General features: G+C 41.7%; 1 protein-coding gene across 2 annotated transcripts in view; it reads left to right on the top strand.

Moving 5' to 3' along the window:
• Positions 1–16,108, top strand: part of SLC4A11 (solute carrier family 4 member 11) — a 759,568-nt gene that overhangs the window by 134,152 nt on the left and 609,308 nt on the right. For both annotated transcript variants that reach the window (XM_069204998.1, XM_069204991.1), the window contains exon 2: positions 363–413. In XM_069204998.1, coding sequence (XP_069061099.1) covers positions 363–413 — 51 coding nt within the window. The remainder of the gene's footprint in view (positions 1–362; positions 414–16,108) is intronic.

Raw genomic sequence — 16,108 nt, 5'->3', positions numbered from 1 at the left:
ACACTACTGGAGCAGAGCCCTAGTTCACCAAGATTCATGGTTGTGAAACCATGTGGCAAAGCATCTGTGCAAGTGTAGGAACATGTCCTGCACATAATGCCAGATTACTGCAACCTGCACTGAGATTTTGCTGGGGTGATAGTGTCAACAGCTGCAACCATGCGGTTAATTTATTGTTCCTTGTTTTATTTCGATTTTTTTAATTCACGGTCAGTAGTAGTAGATGGTGTTTGGACTTTGGGGGGGGGGATTTTACGAAGTGGTCTAGCACTGAACTTCTCTAGTCAAATTTTAATTTTGCATGCAGATATGTCTTTGCAGTATGAGATTTTGAACTAAAAACTCAACGTTTTCTTTTTCAGATAGCCCTCCAGCAGCAATGTCCAGGAATGGATTTTTTTTTGAGGAGACAGGCAAGTTTTGTTTTATTTCGATATAAAATTCTACTCCCAGTTACATAGAACATGCACGTAATGTAACAGCCATTCCTTTTCAAGAAGTAACATATACTAAAAAATAAATAAATAAATGTAGATATGCTGGAATATTTTATTGGGAAGGTCTGTTAGCTTGTGTAACAATGTCAGGTTTGTTAGCTGTTAGAACAGTCATTTAGTGGTAGTTAAGTGAAATGATATTGTTACATAATTGGTTTTATTCAGATTGCAATGTATTATATGGAAAACATCCTTCTCTAATTTCTGACCAGTGAAATTTGTTTTACTATGTTAAATGCTCGTGAATTAGGAGCATAAACACACAATTGCAGCACAAGCAGTTACTACTTTGGAAGTACTGAATTTGATGAATCGTGTCATTGAGATACATTTATCATGTTGAGAGGTTCTGTTACATAAGTTGTGATTTCAGTAGGGTTGGACAGCCATAGTTATTTGAAGCACTGTATTCGAGAACTCTGATAGTAAGCTCTCACCAGCTGCGCAATTAAAATATTGCGTTGCCACTGATTGACTCTGCTAGGACACCTCATTTTAATGAATTAAAACCCAGTTCAGACCAGAATCCACTTGTATAGCTGTTCTTTTCTCTTAATAACAGACCGACCTTTCTCTTTAGTTTTTGAACAGTTTGTGTAATGAACTGTGGTTTAAATTGATCCATAACAGTAAAGCAGACCAGTTTTATCAAAAGTATACTGTTCTCCTTTCTTTGGTTCTTAGTTATCGCATCCAGTCTGTATTTGGCAGCCTGGTAAACAAATTTAAAACACTGAAACGCACTTTATTTTTGCTGTAAAGTGGTTTCAATTTTGTAAGACCACTTTTATAGCAGATTCTGTTCTGGCTCCTAAAAGCAGGCAGCACACACGCAGCTCTTCTCTTTTCATTTGAAATAAGTCTGGGTGTATTGGAGGGTTAGGTGAACACCTTAGATGCCTTTTTAAAATTTATTGCAAATTGTTGCCATTTAAAATGCCATTTACTTGACCGCATGCTGTGGACACGAGGAATCAAAAATATTTGCTATGTAACCTTTACATAATTTTGCAATTTCAAATTCTTAAAATATCTAAAGTTTAAAAAAAGAAAAAAAAGTGAGTTTTTTAGGACAATGCAACAATAATTTAAAATATATAAAAAAATTGAACGTCTTGTTGTATATTGGGAGGAAATGCTGCACTGAGCTACATAAAGACTTTCTGTATTGATAAGTATTAAGTCAGCATGACAATCAAGTTGAACAATTTAAAGTGCCTGTTAACAACTACAAATACTCACTGATTATATCCTCCAAATCGTAAGGTATTAAAAACTAAATCTGTTTACATTTTCCTGGTCGCTGTACAGGTTTTCAATGATGGGCTTCTTTTATACATATACTTTACATGTGACTGACAAAGGGTGGATATGATCATTGAATATCTTGATATTGTGTCAGCTATCTACGTTATTAAGGGTTCAACAGAAGAAAACCATTGTCCTTGTTGAGCTAAACTTTTTACTCATGGGGTATATTGATACTACATGAAGTATCTAGGGCCCTAAGGAGACATAGGTTATTCCAGAGGAAGGTGGAACTTGCTTGTTTGAAAATTTCATTATGAATCAAAATTCATTATCCTGATTCACAGTGGAGCTTTTAAAGTGCAAATTCCACTTTAGGCAGTGAAGTCAGTATGTTTTTTTTTTTTTGCCAGCGTAATACTAGGGCTGGGTAGGAAAGAGGCGTTATGGTGGGAACATCTTGTTAAATACTCTCCAAATCATGCATATATTTTTAAAATTTGTGCAGTCTTTGCTGTGGTCCACTGCCTTTTGGCTAAGTTCAAAGATAATGAAACAGTACTCAAGCAAGCAATTGAAGACGTAGTCGAAGTGGACTGTTACCTGCTTTGTAGTGTAATGCTCTTCAAAGAGGTGCATCTTCAGATATTACCTAAATTGAAGCAGGTTTTGATCGTTCCTGATAAATGCAGGAATTTGTTCGAGATGGGTGAAGGTCTGCACGTTTAAAAACAAAGAACAAAAAATAATTATTGTGGTTTTTCACAAACTTAGGCTGATTTGGGCATTTTCATATTTGACTTTACAATATTATTGGAGAATCTGGAAAGGTTGTAAGTATCTGGCAATAGGACTTCAATCCAGTATCTACATCTCAGTGCATTTTGCCAATGGCCGTATCCAGCACTTTGTTGGTGTATGAAGCTGGCTCTTTATATAGTGGACCAAAATGAGGTACACTCTGCAAAGAGTCGAAGCAATCCCCAATTTAAAAAAAAAAGGTTTAAAAAGTGCATGCAAGGGTACTGTCACCAGATCCTAGTTCCCTACAGTCCCCTATCACCGTACACCTCTGGTTCCTTGGTGCTCCGTTAGTCCGATCCTAGCCTGTGTCCCGCCTTCCTCTCCATGGCCCTCACAGCGCCAACAGTATTGGAGCGCTGGTCCCATTGTTCAGTTACCTAGTCGGAGACATTTCTCTTCGCTCTCCTTTTCACGCTCAGTTTTCCCCAAAACACTTATAATTGATTAATGCTTTACTAAAAAAAACACACACATCCACAATGTGACTCTTCCGGCGCAGCGGGAGAGCTGATACGATAATATTCACTGCACTTGGGAAAGCTCACTCCATAATACTTTGTAAGCATTCTTTTTCAAAACTTTTGCCCATAACTCAGCCTGTTGCGGTCCTAGGAATATAGGACCACCGCCAAAACATTCAGGATGACCATTATTTCTGTTTATGTAATCTCTGGGTCCCCACACTACTTTAGTGGGGATCCCAAAATAAGCCCTCACACCATTCAGTCCCTTTTTTAAGCTCTTATGGCTGAAACTTGTGTTTTACAGCTAGGAGTAGTTTGTGTTCGAAGGGCCTTATTGCAGTGTGTAGGGAACTATGCTCTGTAGAGTGTAAATAGAATGGCATAAAGTAATGTAGTGCAACAATGTTTTCATGTGGTTTTGCCCTCTAGGGGCTAATTATATGGATACATGACCATGTTTATTACAATGTATATTTTTACTGTGGTGTCCTCTAGGGTTTGTTTTGAACATTAGTCAACATACTAAAATTTTCACTGCACTTGGTCGTTCCATAATGCTTTACAGGACGTTCTTTTACAAAACATTTTTGCTCATAACTCAGCCTTTAGTGTCCTAGAACAACGGGACCACATTCAAAACTTTCACAACTTGCTCCCTCTCTCTAGATCTCTCCTGGGTCCCCATGCTAGTTTAGTGGGGATCCCAGAATAATCGCTCCCACCACTCAATGTCTTTACTTCTCTCGTGGCTGGGACTTTGGTTTTACACCTGAGATTACTTTGTGTTTTAAGGGTCTTGTTTGTAGTATCATTGCAGTAGGCCTGCTAGCCCTGAAAATGTGTAATGCAGTGGTTCCCAACCTTTTGACTTCTGTGGACCCCCACTTTATCATTATTGGAATCTGGGGACCCCCCACTTAGTCATTACTGAAAGCTGGGGACCTAATCTGTTAATATTCTTTAATTTTCTAAGCAGTCGCGGACCCCCAGAAGAGGCTTCTCGGACCACAGGTTGGGAACCACTGGTGTAATGCATTAATTTTCTAGGGGCTAAATATATGGTTACACTGCAATACTTTCAGTCATGTTCTTTTCATGTAGTTATGCCCTCTAGGGGCAAACTGTATGGTAACATGACCATGTTTCTTACAAATGCTGTTTTCTTTGTGGTGTCTTTTTGGGGCTGTTCTAAGCATTCCAGTCTAATTCCAAAAGTTTATTTCCGATAAAGGTTTTTATTTGGTTTATATGATAATTGTATATGTATACTTAATCTCTCCTTATTGCAATTATGACCATGATTCAGGCTAACTTAACATCCTTATTACACTGACTGTTTGAGCACTCTTCATATGTATATACAGGGATGTCTTGTTTTGGGAATTGTTAGCCAGCCAGCAACTCTTATGGTGGGTTGGTGAAAGTGGTATTTTATTGGAATTAGCATGGCACATTAACATTAGGATACTAATGGCAACACTTTCATTTTTGACTGCAGATAGAGGAAGGAGTTTAATGGAAGTGCTTTAGTTACATGCAGGGCCACTGAAATTGTGGCAGGAAAAGACCAAATTGAGGCAGGGTTGACCAATTTATGTGGCAAGAAAAGTCCAATTATACATTTACGCCAATAGCTCTAACTCAAGCAAATGCGAGATCCATTGCATTGCAGTTGCTTGTTCTGTTGACAGATCCATCTCAATCGGGAAAATAAAGTCAACTACTTCATTTTGTAGATGCACACCAGTCAGCACACATGTGCATGCTTTCAAAATGACAAAGCAGTGTCATCTTTTTTCGTTTTTTTTCTGTTGCACAGCATTTTTTCTGATGCCATACAGCATTGCCAAAAGGCAATTGGTAATGCTAGTAGGACCCATTAGAGAAATTTGAAAATCTTCAGTGCATGTCTTTATCCATCTACCTTGGCTTATTGACATGCAATATAAAAAACACATTCTAATTCTTGGAAATGCACTGAACGTTCTGTGGAGGGCTTTAGGCAGGGCAGAGGTAAGTAAGCTCTTTGGCTTCCCCTGTGCCACAGGTTTACTGGCAGAACCTTGTGTTGTGCAGTTCTGGCAGGCGATCTCTTAATATCGAAATCTACTATTCCAAGTATCCTCTGGTGCCAAAGAAGAAAAGTTGCGTTGACCGGATTCCTGATGTGCATTTTCTGCTGAATTCCTAAAGGAACGGAGGGTCAAGGTAGCCACTCGGGCTTTGATGTTGAAACCCTTGATACTGCAGGATTGCTTGCATTTTTTTTTTTTTTTTGTTTAAATGTTAATATTTTTCATTGGGATACAGAAGTAATTTGGAGCATGGGGGATGGATAAGACGTATGAACTATTAAGGGAAGTGGGGGAGGGGATTAGACTTCAGTGGAGTGAGTGGAGGAAATACTTTGACTGTGAGGGATGTATAGGTAGTTCGCACAGTGACACTGGAGTTCATGGTCACAATGGACCATCAGTAGTGGTGTGAAGTCATGAGGGAAATGTCGCGTATAGGTCTTACATGTAGTCCATATTTGGTCCCATTTAGCTATTGTGTCAGTATTAATGTGCCACCTCCTAGGACCACCACAATGCCATTTAGGGAAGGCTATGGTGAGCCTGGCTGCAAGAATGTCACTTTTCAACTCCATGGAGATAGTTGTGGCTTCATCTCCCATGTAACCTAACTATAATATCGAGGGGTGTAGACAAGCCATTTAACTTTTGTGACACTAAATAGTTCCAGTAGGTTGGAATTGGGGCCACTACCACAATACACAAACTAGTGTGCCCTATTGTCCACAGCATCTATCAGAGCCACCATGTAGCAGTCATGTACCAGTGCTTTATGGTTATCTAAGTTATTATTATTTTTTTTTTTTTTTGTCTCACACTTAGAAAGATGCTAGGTGCCCTCATCTAGAGAATGAACAATGAATTGTAATATTCAAACGCTTACCACTTAACTCTATGTATGGGCGCAGATGGGAATTGTGAAAATAGACTGTTGTATATCGAATAAATCCCCTACTCTTTATTTTAAAATAAAAAAATCTGCTAGTGAGGACAAGCCTGACCAAATTGCTTTAATAGCTGGGAGCAAATGTGTTTGTTTACTTGAATACCTATATCCACATGCTTCTCCTGGTTGAATTTGAAACCTGATGATTTGTGGAGAAGTCACTAAGTCGTCTCAATAGCTCTAGTAGAGATTTAATCCAACCTAATAAAAAAAAGAAGCAAATCTCATTTAGAAACAGTTTTATGATGGCCAGATTAAGTCATTATGGCACCAATGTCACCAAAGGCATTTAACTTTTGCAATAAAGGTAACCTGCTGAGCAAACCTGTCTGGTGCTGTAAGTTAGTAAAATAGATGTGGTAAATTAGCCACTAACCCTGATTTTAGCTTTAGGACATATGGCATTGCATTTAATGAAATATTTAAAATGGGGCCCAAATCTATTATGTCCAGAATTTAAATAAATCACTTCACTGAACTCGAACATTTTGGCATCATGAGAGAAGAATATTACAGGGAGTATATGCAGCTCTGAAATTTCAGTTGGACGATGCTAGTAGTACATTATTGCATGCACTCCTGTTTTTGACAGTTGGTAAGGTGATGCAGAACGTCGCTAGATCCCATATAGTCTGAGCGCTTAGTTGGGTCCCTATCTGGCGTCAAAATCAAGTATTATGGCCAACTCCAGTAAAGGAGTTACCAGCAGGTAATGGTGTGAAATAACGAGACTCAAGAATGGGCCCGTCAAAACATTGATAAAGGACTTGTTAAAAGAAGCAGAAAAAACGTTCAAGCAATATGCTTTTTAGGCAATGTGCCATTTATGCTGGTCACGTTACCTAGGCTGATTATCTTGTCCAGGAAGTCACTCATCAGGGTCTAAGCTGAATAAGTGAATGTGCGTTATAAACGTCTCTTCTGAAGAGGCATTCCCCTGTAAGCTATAGAGAGAAGTATATCCTGAAGACTTCCATTATGTGCCTATCACTGAAACGTAGGGCCCCATCGCTGTGCCTTATTTGGCAGATAGAAGCTTTAGATTTGGCTTTATTTGAGTTTATAAGCCAATAATTTGTCAAACTTAACACATTTTTCATAGTTGTTTGATAAGTAGGATAATATGCGGGCTGCATCCTTCATTAGTAGGCATTTACAGCACTCCTTTGGCTGTGTGAAGCACCCTTCTACACAAGTTATCACCTTCATGCTGCGGCTCAAGTTCTAAAAATCTCCAAGTCTTTGCCTAACTGTCACTGGGTGTGATTAAAATGTGCAGGATGTAGTGTTAGCACCACCTAAATGACACCTTTGTGACTTCCCAATATCTCAAGAGATTGCTTGTTCTATGTCTTCTATATAATGGTGTCTAATGATTTAGGCTATCAATTCACACAAGACTGTCACTAAAAGCAAACTCATTTGTTATCCATGGTCTTTTCTGTGGGTGGGTGTGTGGGGGGGGGGAAATAAATAAGTGGAGTTCAATTCAAGGGTTACTGGGACGTGGTCAAGCATGATTTGTGACTATATTACAAAACGTTACTTTCGGTAGAGCCTACCTCTGGAGTACTAACGCGTAAATTTTTAAATATGATCTGTGGTCGTTCGAGTACAACATGTCATGTTTCACCCAGTGCAGGGCTCACTGTGTTTCTAAAGGGTGTAAATCTTGTATTGCTGCAGTATGAGTCAGTGACGGGTCTCTATTGCCATGTCTGCAGAACGAGTGGTCCAGGTCGGGTCAAGTATAAAATGTCAGCCAACAGTCAGTCCCTTAGTGAAAGAAGCAGTATTGTGTGAAGTGAAGCAAATCATTTTTCTCACATTATTGACCCATAAAGAGAAACAAAGATCAGCCAAATCTCACCCAATTTGCCGCGAATTCCTGTCGCTTTGCCTCTTGCCCTGTTTGGATTCTCCATTAACAGAGGCCTCTGTGTGTGAGGGCCACTCCTTTAGTTTGTGCCAGAGCACTGGGGTGAAACTGCAGGAAACGATTGTATGATGGAATTACGCATGCCTTAACAACGTTGTCTCAACAGCGACTGGGCCTTTAGCACGCATGGCTGTTTGATAAAGGAGCATCCGGGACAGATTCTCCCTCACCCTTTTACACCCGATACCATACTCAACCCCAGCCCTTCAAAGTGCCCCTTCTGCCCCACCCTAAGACCTAAACCACCCTCACCCTGAGCCCTAAAATTAACCTGCCCTGTCCTAAAAACTACCCTGACTCCTCCCCCTTTCCTCACCCTGAGGTCTAAAACTCGGTTACTGCCCTAAAAGCTACCCCCCCACTAACTTGAGGCCTAAAACAGACCCCGTCCTGTCCTAAAAACTTACCCCAACCACTCTCCGCCCTGAACCCTAAAACTGACTCTGCCCTGTCCTAAAAACTACTCCAATCTCCTACCCTGAATCCTAAAACCTACCTGCCTTGTCCTAAAAATTACCTCGACCCCTCCCGCCTGCCCTAATGCCTAAAACCATGCCAACTGTCCTAAAAACTACCCTGACCTCCTTCCCATGCCCTGAACCTTAAAACTGACCCTGTCCTAAAGAGTACCCTGACACCCTTACCTGAACCCTAAAACCGACCCCACCCGGTCTTAAAAACTACCCTGCCCTGTTTATAAAAATAAAAAAAAGAAACTTCCCCAGCCTTCCCCAAAACCTGGCTCCCAGACCAATTTAACACACTCCTGCTCTCAGATCCTTCCTGACAGCTAGACCTCTCTCTAACTTAACCATGCATATGTGTGGTTCAGGCACATGCGTGGTTAAGGCAGTCGTTGAGGCAGGTGCTGCGCTTGCAAGGAAACGGCACACAAGGATTTGCCTGTGTTACAGGAGTTTTCTGCAGGAAATCCATACGGTTTCAGATGTAGCATATCCACATATAGGCGTGCATGTTATAGGAGTGCTAAATCCTGTTATGCCAGCATAGAAGTACTTTTCTCTTTGAGGGCATATTGAGACCGAGTATTCAGTGAAACCATTTTAAGGGTTCTTGTCCTCATTCAGTCCGATCATGTATTTGATTTTCATTTTAATGCATTTACATGTATTCTACCCCTCAAGAATTGCACATCTAATGAGCAGTCTATGCCTATTATGCACAGCAAATGTTCTCATCTCCCTTGATTGGGAAATGTTTTCTATGGAGTGTGTGCTTATGTGCATCCAGGGAGTCGCCTTTATGGGGTCACAAGGTAAAGGAGTAAACCAGGGAATGGAATGGGTTAGTGAAGAAAGGCTACTATGTATGTGATGTAGCATATTTTCTTGGGTTGCTTTTAGAATTGGGGAGGAAGTCAATGGAATAGAAGTTAGCAACTGCAGGGTTTTTCAAGAACCTATGTAAAATGCATATTGTGTGAAATATTTCTGGGCACTGTTTCAAGAAATGCATGAAAACACAAGGAGAAATCAGAACACCAGTTGAGCTAAGTAGGCGAAGTCTGCCTTTTTTCGTTAATGTTTTGTCTTTATCAGCCCTATTGTTTTTTTTTAATTTTTTTAACTGGGATTAGATCTGTGCCCCGTGACTCCACAGTTCTGTGCCCCAGTATGTGCACTCTAGCCCTAAAATGATAAAAGGCAAATTGGCTTCACACAATTGGTATATTTAATTTCCTGAAAGATCATGGTAGATGGCACAAATTGCACCAGTGACGTGAAAGTTAAATGTCGTGTGTGGACTGCAGATATGACAGATAGTACTCTGGCTAGACTGCTGTTCAAAGGCACTGCAGTAACACATGGCAAGGGAAAGTGCTTTGGCCATGTAAGATAACCAATTTTTATACATTATTCACCATTGGAGTGACTTAATATATCCCATAGCTGCATACCCCACATTGCTTTAAAAATGCCACACCATGTATTCGAAATAGGTTCCTTCACAATGACTGAAGGCCTTAACGTTTTTCCCTAGTGGGGTTTTAAAGCTAGATTTTCCACAGCTAAGGCCGAGGAATGATTAAAATATTAATTTCTCTGCTTGGGGAAAAATAATTTTAAATTAGTCGTCAAGTTTTCAAAATCTGATTTAGCGGTGAAAATCAGGTTTTTGATAACTAGTGGAAAAGTGGTTTTAAGCCAGTTTTGCCGTTTTTTAAAAGGTTAGCTACAAAACTACAAAGATGCGTTGGGGGCTGTGGTTATTTCATGGTCAGGCAACAACTCAGTAACTCATGTTACACAATGTATACTGGATGAAGGAGCCTTACCCATACGTTTGTTGTATGCTTCTTCATAGGCAACCTTATCCCATCCTGATGAGATACTATCAGGGCAGACTGTACCTCAGTATGAGGGAGTTCTTAATAGGAACTATACTAGCTAATAGAGGGATTCAGATAACTATAAAAATACCTTGAGGTAAACCCAGAGATAATGTTAATTGGTGGGTAGCTCATATATGAATAGAAGAAAATGTAAAAGCAGATGAAAATTGTGATGGCCTGGCACCCCCCCCTCCCCTGGGCAGGGATGGTAGAGGAATCGCTTCCCCTTCTGCCTACCCTTGGGCGGATCTCCAGGGGGGACAAATTATTTGAAGGCCATTTCTGCTCCCCCCCACCCCAGGTCAGATCAGCCTATTATAATTAGGCCGATCTATTTTATTTTAGGCCATTTCTGTCCCCAAGGGGTGCAGAAACCACCAGGGATTTTTTTATTTTTTGCGCCAATGTCACGCAAGGGGAGCGACCCCTTAGGCAAGGGTCGCTCCCCTGTGGGGGGGCAGGTGGCAGGGGGGGATTTATTTTAGCCCAGTTCTGGCCCCCTTAGGGGCAGATCGCCCTATTTCTATTTCTATTTTCCTGTTTTTGTCTTTGATTATTTTGGGTTTCATTTTTTACATTTGGGCTATGAGAGCTTGGCTAACTCTCAATCATCCCACTTGCAATGGTGAGGGCTGCACTTTTTGAACTTTGGGACGCTGTCATGTAGAAAGATCCACAAGACCTACACACACATCTGAAAACTAAACATTGGGGTGAGTCCCAGGTGGTGTGCTTCACATGCACCCTGCACCATTTTCTTACCCACAATGCCCTACAAGCCTCCAACTTTGCTGGAAATCACATTTTTGTGATGGAACCTCCCAGAATCTGCAGGAATCCACAAAATTCCTACCAACCAGCATTGCCGCATCTATACCGATAAAAATTCGGCCCCACTTGTTAGCCTAAAGGTTTTTTTTTTTTAAACTGCCCTTTTGGACCCGCTTTGGTTCCCCCTCAATTTCAACATGTTTTGGCTGTTCCCTGTCACAGGCGCTTGTCCCACCTACACAAGTGAGGTATTATTTTTACCGGGAGACTGAGGGGAATGTTGGGTGGTAGGAAATTTGTCCCACAAATATGGGAAAAATGTTTTTTTTTTTTAAGCCAAATTTGAGGTTTGCTGATTCTGGGTAAGAAAACACTGGGGAATCAACACAAGTCACACCTCCCTGTATAGTTTTCAGAATATGTTTGGGTTTGGCAGGTTTCCCTATATTGCTGCTGAGCCCAGGACCAAAAAGCCCCTGAACTTAGGACCTTGCTCTCCAGAGAACAACCCCTTGGCCCCAGGAAGGCAGACATGTTGTCATGGCTGTCACTTTAGCAGGACTCTGTCATCTGGAAGGGGTGCAGGATATCTGTCAAACTAAAGGACAGCGTTAGCGCTTCTTTTGACTTGTTGGCCCTAAATGGGGCTGACACGATCTGCTCCCATTTATTCTTCAGCCCCAGCGGTGATAACCAGTTTTGACGCTGACAGAGGTGAGGACCGCCCATTTAAATAGATGAGTGGCAAAAGGGCCCCTTGCAACTCTTCCGGAGGGTAGTAGGGTTCAGCCATCTTAAAGTTCGGGCTATTGTGATATCCCCTTTCTTAATTGTTTTTTTTCCCCCCCCCCCAACATTAAAGTGAAGAGGGAGTGCTGCAACAGGAGATGGGCATCGGCTGAGAAAGTAGCCAGGGTTGGTAAGAAGCATTCTATAGTCACTTGCTAGTGCAGAAGATAAAACTGGCACCTCACTACTACTGCCTCAAAACATTCCTGGACCTTGAAAGACTAAACCGGAAGGAGGCCCTATTATGAAAGAAGGAAGACATCTGACTGGCCTCCCATAACTAGAACTGCTCTCCATGGTCTAGGTGTCCATTTTGTTTACTCCAGGGAGACAGAAAGCAGGATTACTTTCGACTCCAACAAGGTGCTGCTGACACACAGCACTAGACTCCCTAGGTCCCTTGGCTGGAGCGAGGCCTAGTTCCTAGAAGAGTGCCCCCAAGGACTTCAGGGCTACATGAGGGACCAGAAGGAAAACTAGATCCTAAAGATATTTCAAGATCCAAACACCTGGACAAAGTGGTGAGGCTTGCCTTTGGAGATTGCACTGAATGGGATGGAAAAAGACAGGTTTGTGCCTCAGATTTTTGCTACTCAGAAAAGTTTCACTATAACTTTACAGTAAGGTGTCCTGGCTTGTGGCGCCATATCTGGATACAGCTTCCAGCTTTACCCTGCTGGACAATTTTGAGAACCAAGAAAGTGACTAAATATGATTGTGAAACAGACTAAGGTGAACAGCAAATCGACTCCAATGCCTAGGCACTTTGGCAGCTATGAAATTCAACTCTGTCGCACTAGAAACTTTAGGCACCAAAACCAACCACTTCTGCTGAGCTCGCAGATTACGCAACTGACTGATTTGACTGAGATGACTGCAGTATTTGCCCTGTGCTTGATCATGGTCAGCCTGGAATTGTGCCAATTGGTCAACAACTGAGAGCTGCATTTCAAAGACCCTTTGTATTTTTTTTAGCTGCTTTTTGCGTAAATAATAATTCACGTTTGCAGTTCCGTTTTTCTAGTTTTGTTGATTAGTGTCATCTTACTAATTACATTTTCTTTCATTTTCTAATTTGGTTTGCAAATTTTATTATACTTTTTCTTAACTTTATAAAAAATTTTGGAGACTTGTGTTGAGACTTAAACAGGATGTCTAAGTTGGTAAGGTCCCTCTTACCAAATTATTCACTTTCTGGGAATCAGAAGTGGTATATAAAACTGTAAAATGTACTTTAAAAGAAGCTGTCCAGTCATTCTATAATATTTAGATAGAGTAATAAGCAAGCATCCAACATCTTGTGACAAGGAGAGATTAATCGGCCCTTCCCAAATGGTTCTTATGTCTTAGCTAGATTCCTGTGTGTAGGAAGCTGCTCAGCTGGTCCTTTGGCCATTATCTGTTTCCGCAATTCATATAGCTCCTCCAATCCTTGGAGTGAATGTACATCTGATGGTACATACTTGTAAAGATAATTTAACGCCTTGTCCACTGAGCCAACCCTTAAACGTAAATGTGAGTGTAAACAGAAAGCCCCATCTATAGGAAATGTTTTCTCTGCATAAAAGGAACTTGTTGGTTTGTGGCAATTCTTGAGAAATGGTGATCTGGTCATCTTTCAAATTATCCTTCTTGTGTACAGCCGTCAACAAAGCATCTTTACTTTTGAAGAAATGTACTCAAGTGAGCACCGAGGAGGGCCTTTTTTTTTTTTTAAATCTGACAACCTGATAGTACACAATGTGTTGATTATGGATTTCCTTTTTCATCAGGAGCTTGTGTGTGGGTGCCTAACTTGGTGATGACTCGTTAGTATACGTATGTATCTGGTATTTATATAGCTTGAACGTAGCCAGAAGGCAACAGAGCGCTGTACAGGATCAACAACAAGCAGAAAAGTCACCAAGTGGTAGCTGGATTTTAGATGGTCATTGCAGTAACATGTAGTGTTTAATGAGGTGATTCTTCAACTGTTTCCTAATTTGGAACAACGTTGGGGTGGTCCTGATGGATATAGGAATGTTGTTTATGATACTTGGTCCATAAATGGAAAAGCCCTGCTGCTTTTTATTTTTTTCGTTTTACACCCCTTAGACAGCAGTCTTCCAGGATTAATGGGACAGATCTGCTGGCTCTTCTGCCTCAAGCGGTTTTTAAAGTCCTCCACTTTGAGACATCCTAGCTGCCAATTCACCCAGACTGAGGTTGTTCTGCTAAGCTTATCTCAGCATAGTGTAGCCTATTTTTAGCCTTCTGTATTGAGTGATCGGAATAGACTAATTTTGTCAAGTCTTGTTTCTCATTTAATTGCCAAGCAATGTGAGCAGAAGGATGTCAGTCATTCTTTTTGGTGAACGCTAGCGTATCGGTGGTCTCTGGCACTGGGGTTAGGACTGACAAAGTATACATCTGGGATTGTGGAATGTCTGCAGCAGCCAGGTGGGAAGGCTGGAGTGGGTCTTCGATGGATGGGTCCCTTCACCCTTTTTGCCTTGATTGCTGCCATGATCAGTTCCTTATGTTATAGCTAGAAAAGGAGTAACTACCTCTTTTACCCACCACTTGCTTTCTCAGCTGCCAAAACGTGATGCACCACTCTGGATTCAATTAGGAATTAGCTTGTTGCCAGTAATGCTAAGCGGCTGTGGTGGCCCAGTGGCAACACCCAATTAGCAGTCGCCTAATCCCACTTGACCTCCCTTAAAACAGAGCAGCCAAACAACCCTAGGCAAATTTGCTCATTCGATTCCTCCGCTGTCTGGAAAATGTTCAGCCTCAGGAAAAGCATGGAGCCAGGGCACACGTCACGACCAGTGTTAAGGCTCCTCACTGCTCACACCCCCTATCGCGTTTGATGTTTCAGTACCATCGGTGCAAGCCTTAGCAGGCCAGAGTCCCAACGCCCTGTAGCCTTACCTCGGGCGTGAGCTTCTCCAGGTCTCTGAGCTCCAATCTCCAGTCCTTCGCCTCTGACCTTAGTCTTCTAAACCTATGAGTACGGCTAGAATCCATTATTTGGCTGTGGCCTAGCTGATCAGTGCACTAATCTACTATGTCGTCTTTACTTCCTTCTCAACCCCATGCTGTTTCTTCACACCATACATCAGTTTTTTTAAATGGCTCAGATTTGAGGAATGGGATGGAGAAGACAGTGAAAGGGTGGGGGAGAATGGCGGGGGAGGCTTCTACTCCGTTGGCATATGTCTAATTTTTTAATTCCCTGACCGTCTGGGTTCTGAAGTTCCCTTTGTTTTAAATCGGTGTCTGCCTATTCCCCAATTTTAGGAACTAAAATCTGTTTCCGTGGGCTAGGGTCATGGAGAGGCTTGCCTGCTCGGAGCTCAGAAGTGTCTCATGTCTGGTCTCCAACTATGCCAAGCCGCCCATTATGTGGTATTTTTCGACCTTCACTAAAGAAACAGCGATTTCTTTGTTTTACTCATGGAAGCATACCTAGACATTTTCAAAGGCCGTGCAGAGCCTATCACAAGTAGACTGTGAGTGAGGTGTACCAGAAGGCTCCACATGTCTGCCAGGCATGGCTGAAGGTCATTCTCCAAGCACTCTTGTGGCAGATTGTGGTCATGTCTTGTGCCCAGAGCTTAATGGACATTGCCAAAAGCTGTTCCCTGTGGGCTCTGGACAGCAGGACATTGGATGATGAAACCAGATAAAGATTAGACCCTTTTTCCCCTCCAGGCCATGCTGAAGATGGCTTGCTGATAGTAGGATCTGGCAGCTGAGGTGACTAACTGTAGGGCCTGACCAAAGATTTGTCCAAAGGCCAGTCCCTGCACTGAAGCCTTCATTGTGCACTTTGGAAACTTGTGAACTGTGGATGGTAAATATGCTAACAATCTCTATTGAGAGTTACAAAGGCTCTCTTTCCAAATACACCAACCTTGTCACAGGTCACATCCCTTAAGGGTTTGATGTGCATTTTTACCACTTCTGCTAAACCAACACCAGAAACTGTTCGGTGATCATGTTTGCTATCAGTTTTGAAAGGTGATCTATATCCAGTGTTTTCACCACATATGTAGCTTACGTGAAACACTACATTGCCAGCTGTAATGCTGTGGCTCTGAAGGCTTTTAATGCTCTGGAGTCCCTATTTAACAGGGCCATTGTAGAGTCTTGGACTTTGGGAAACAGCTTCCTGCCCTGAACATATTGGGTCTTGAAATCGTTTCCTTGAGCAAATGCCTAACATTTCAGCTGA

This window comes from Pleurodeles waltl, chromosome 1_2 (assembly GCF_031143425.1).
Source record: "Pleurodeles waltl isolate 20211129_DDA chromosome 1_2, aPleWal1.hap1.20221129, whole genome shotgun sequence".
NCBI lineage: Eukaryota > Metazoa > Chordata > Amphibia > Caudata > Salamandridae > Pleurodeles > Pleurodeles waltl.
This window is presented reverse-complemented; position numbering and strand designations above follow the sequence as displayed.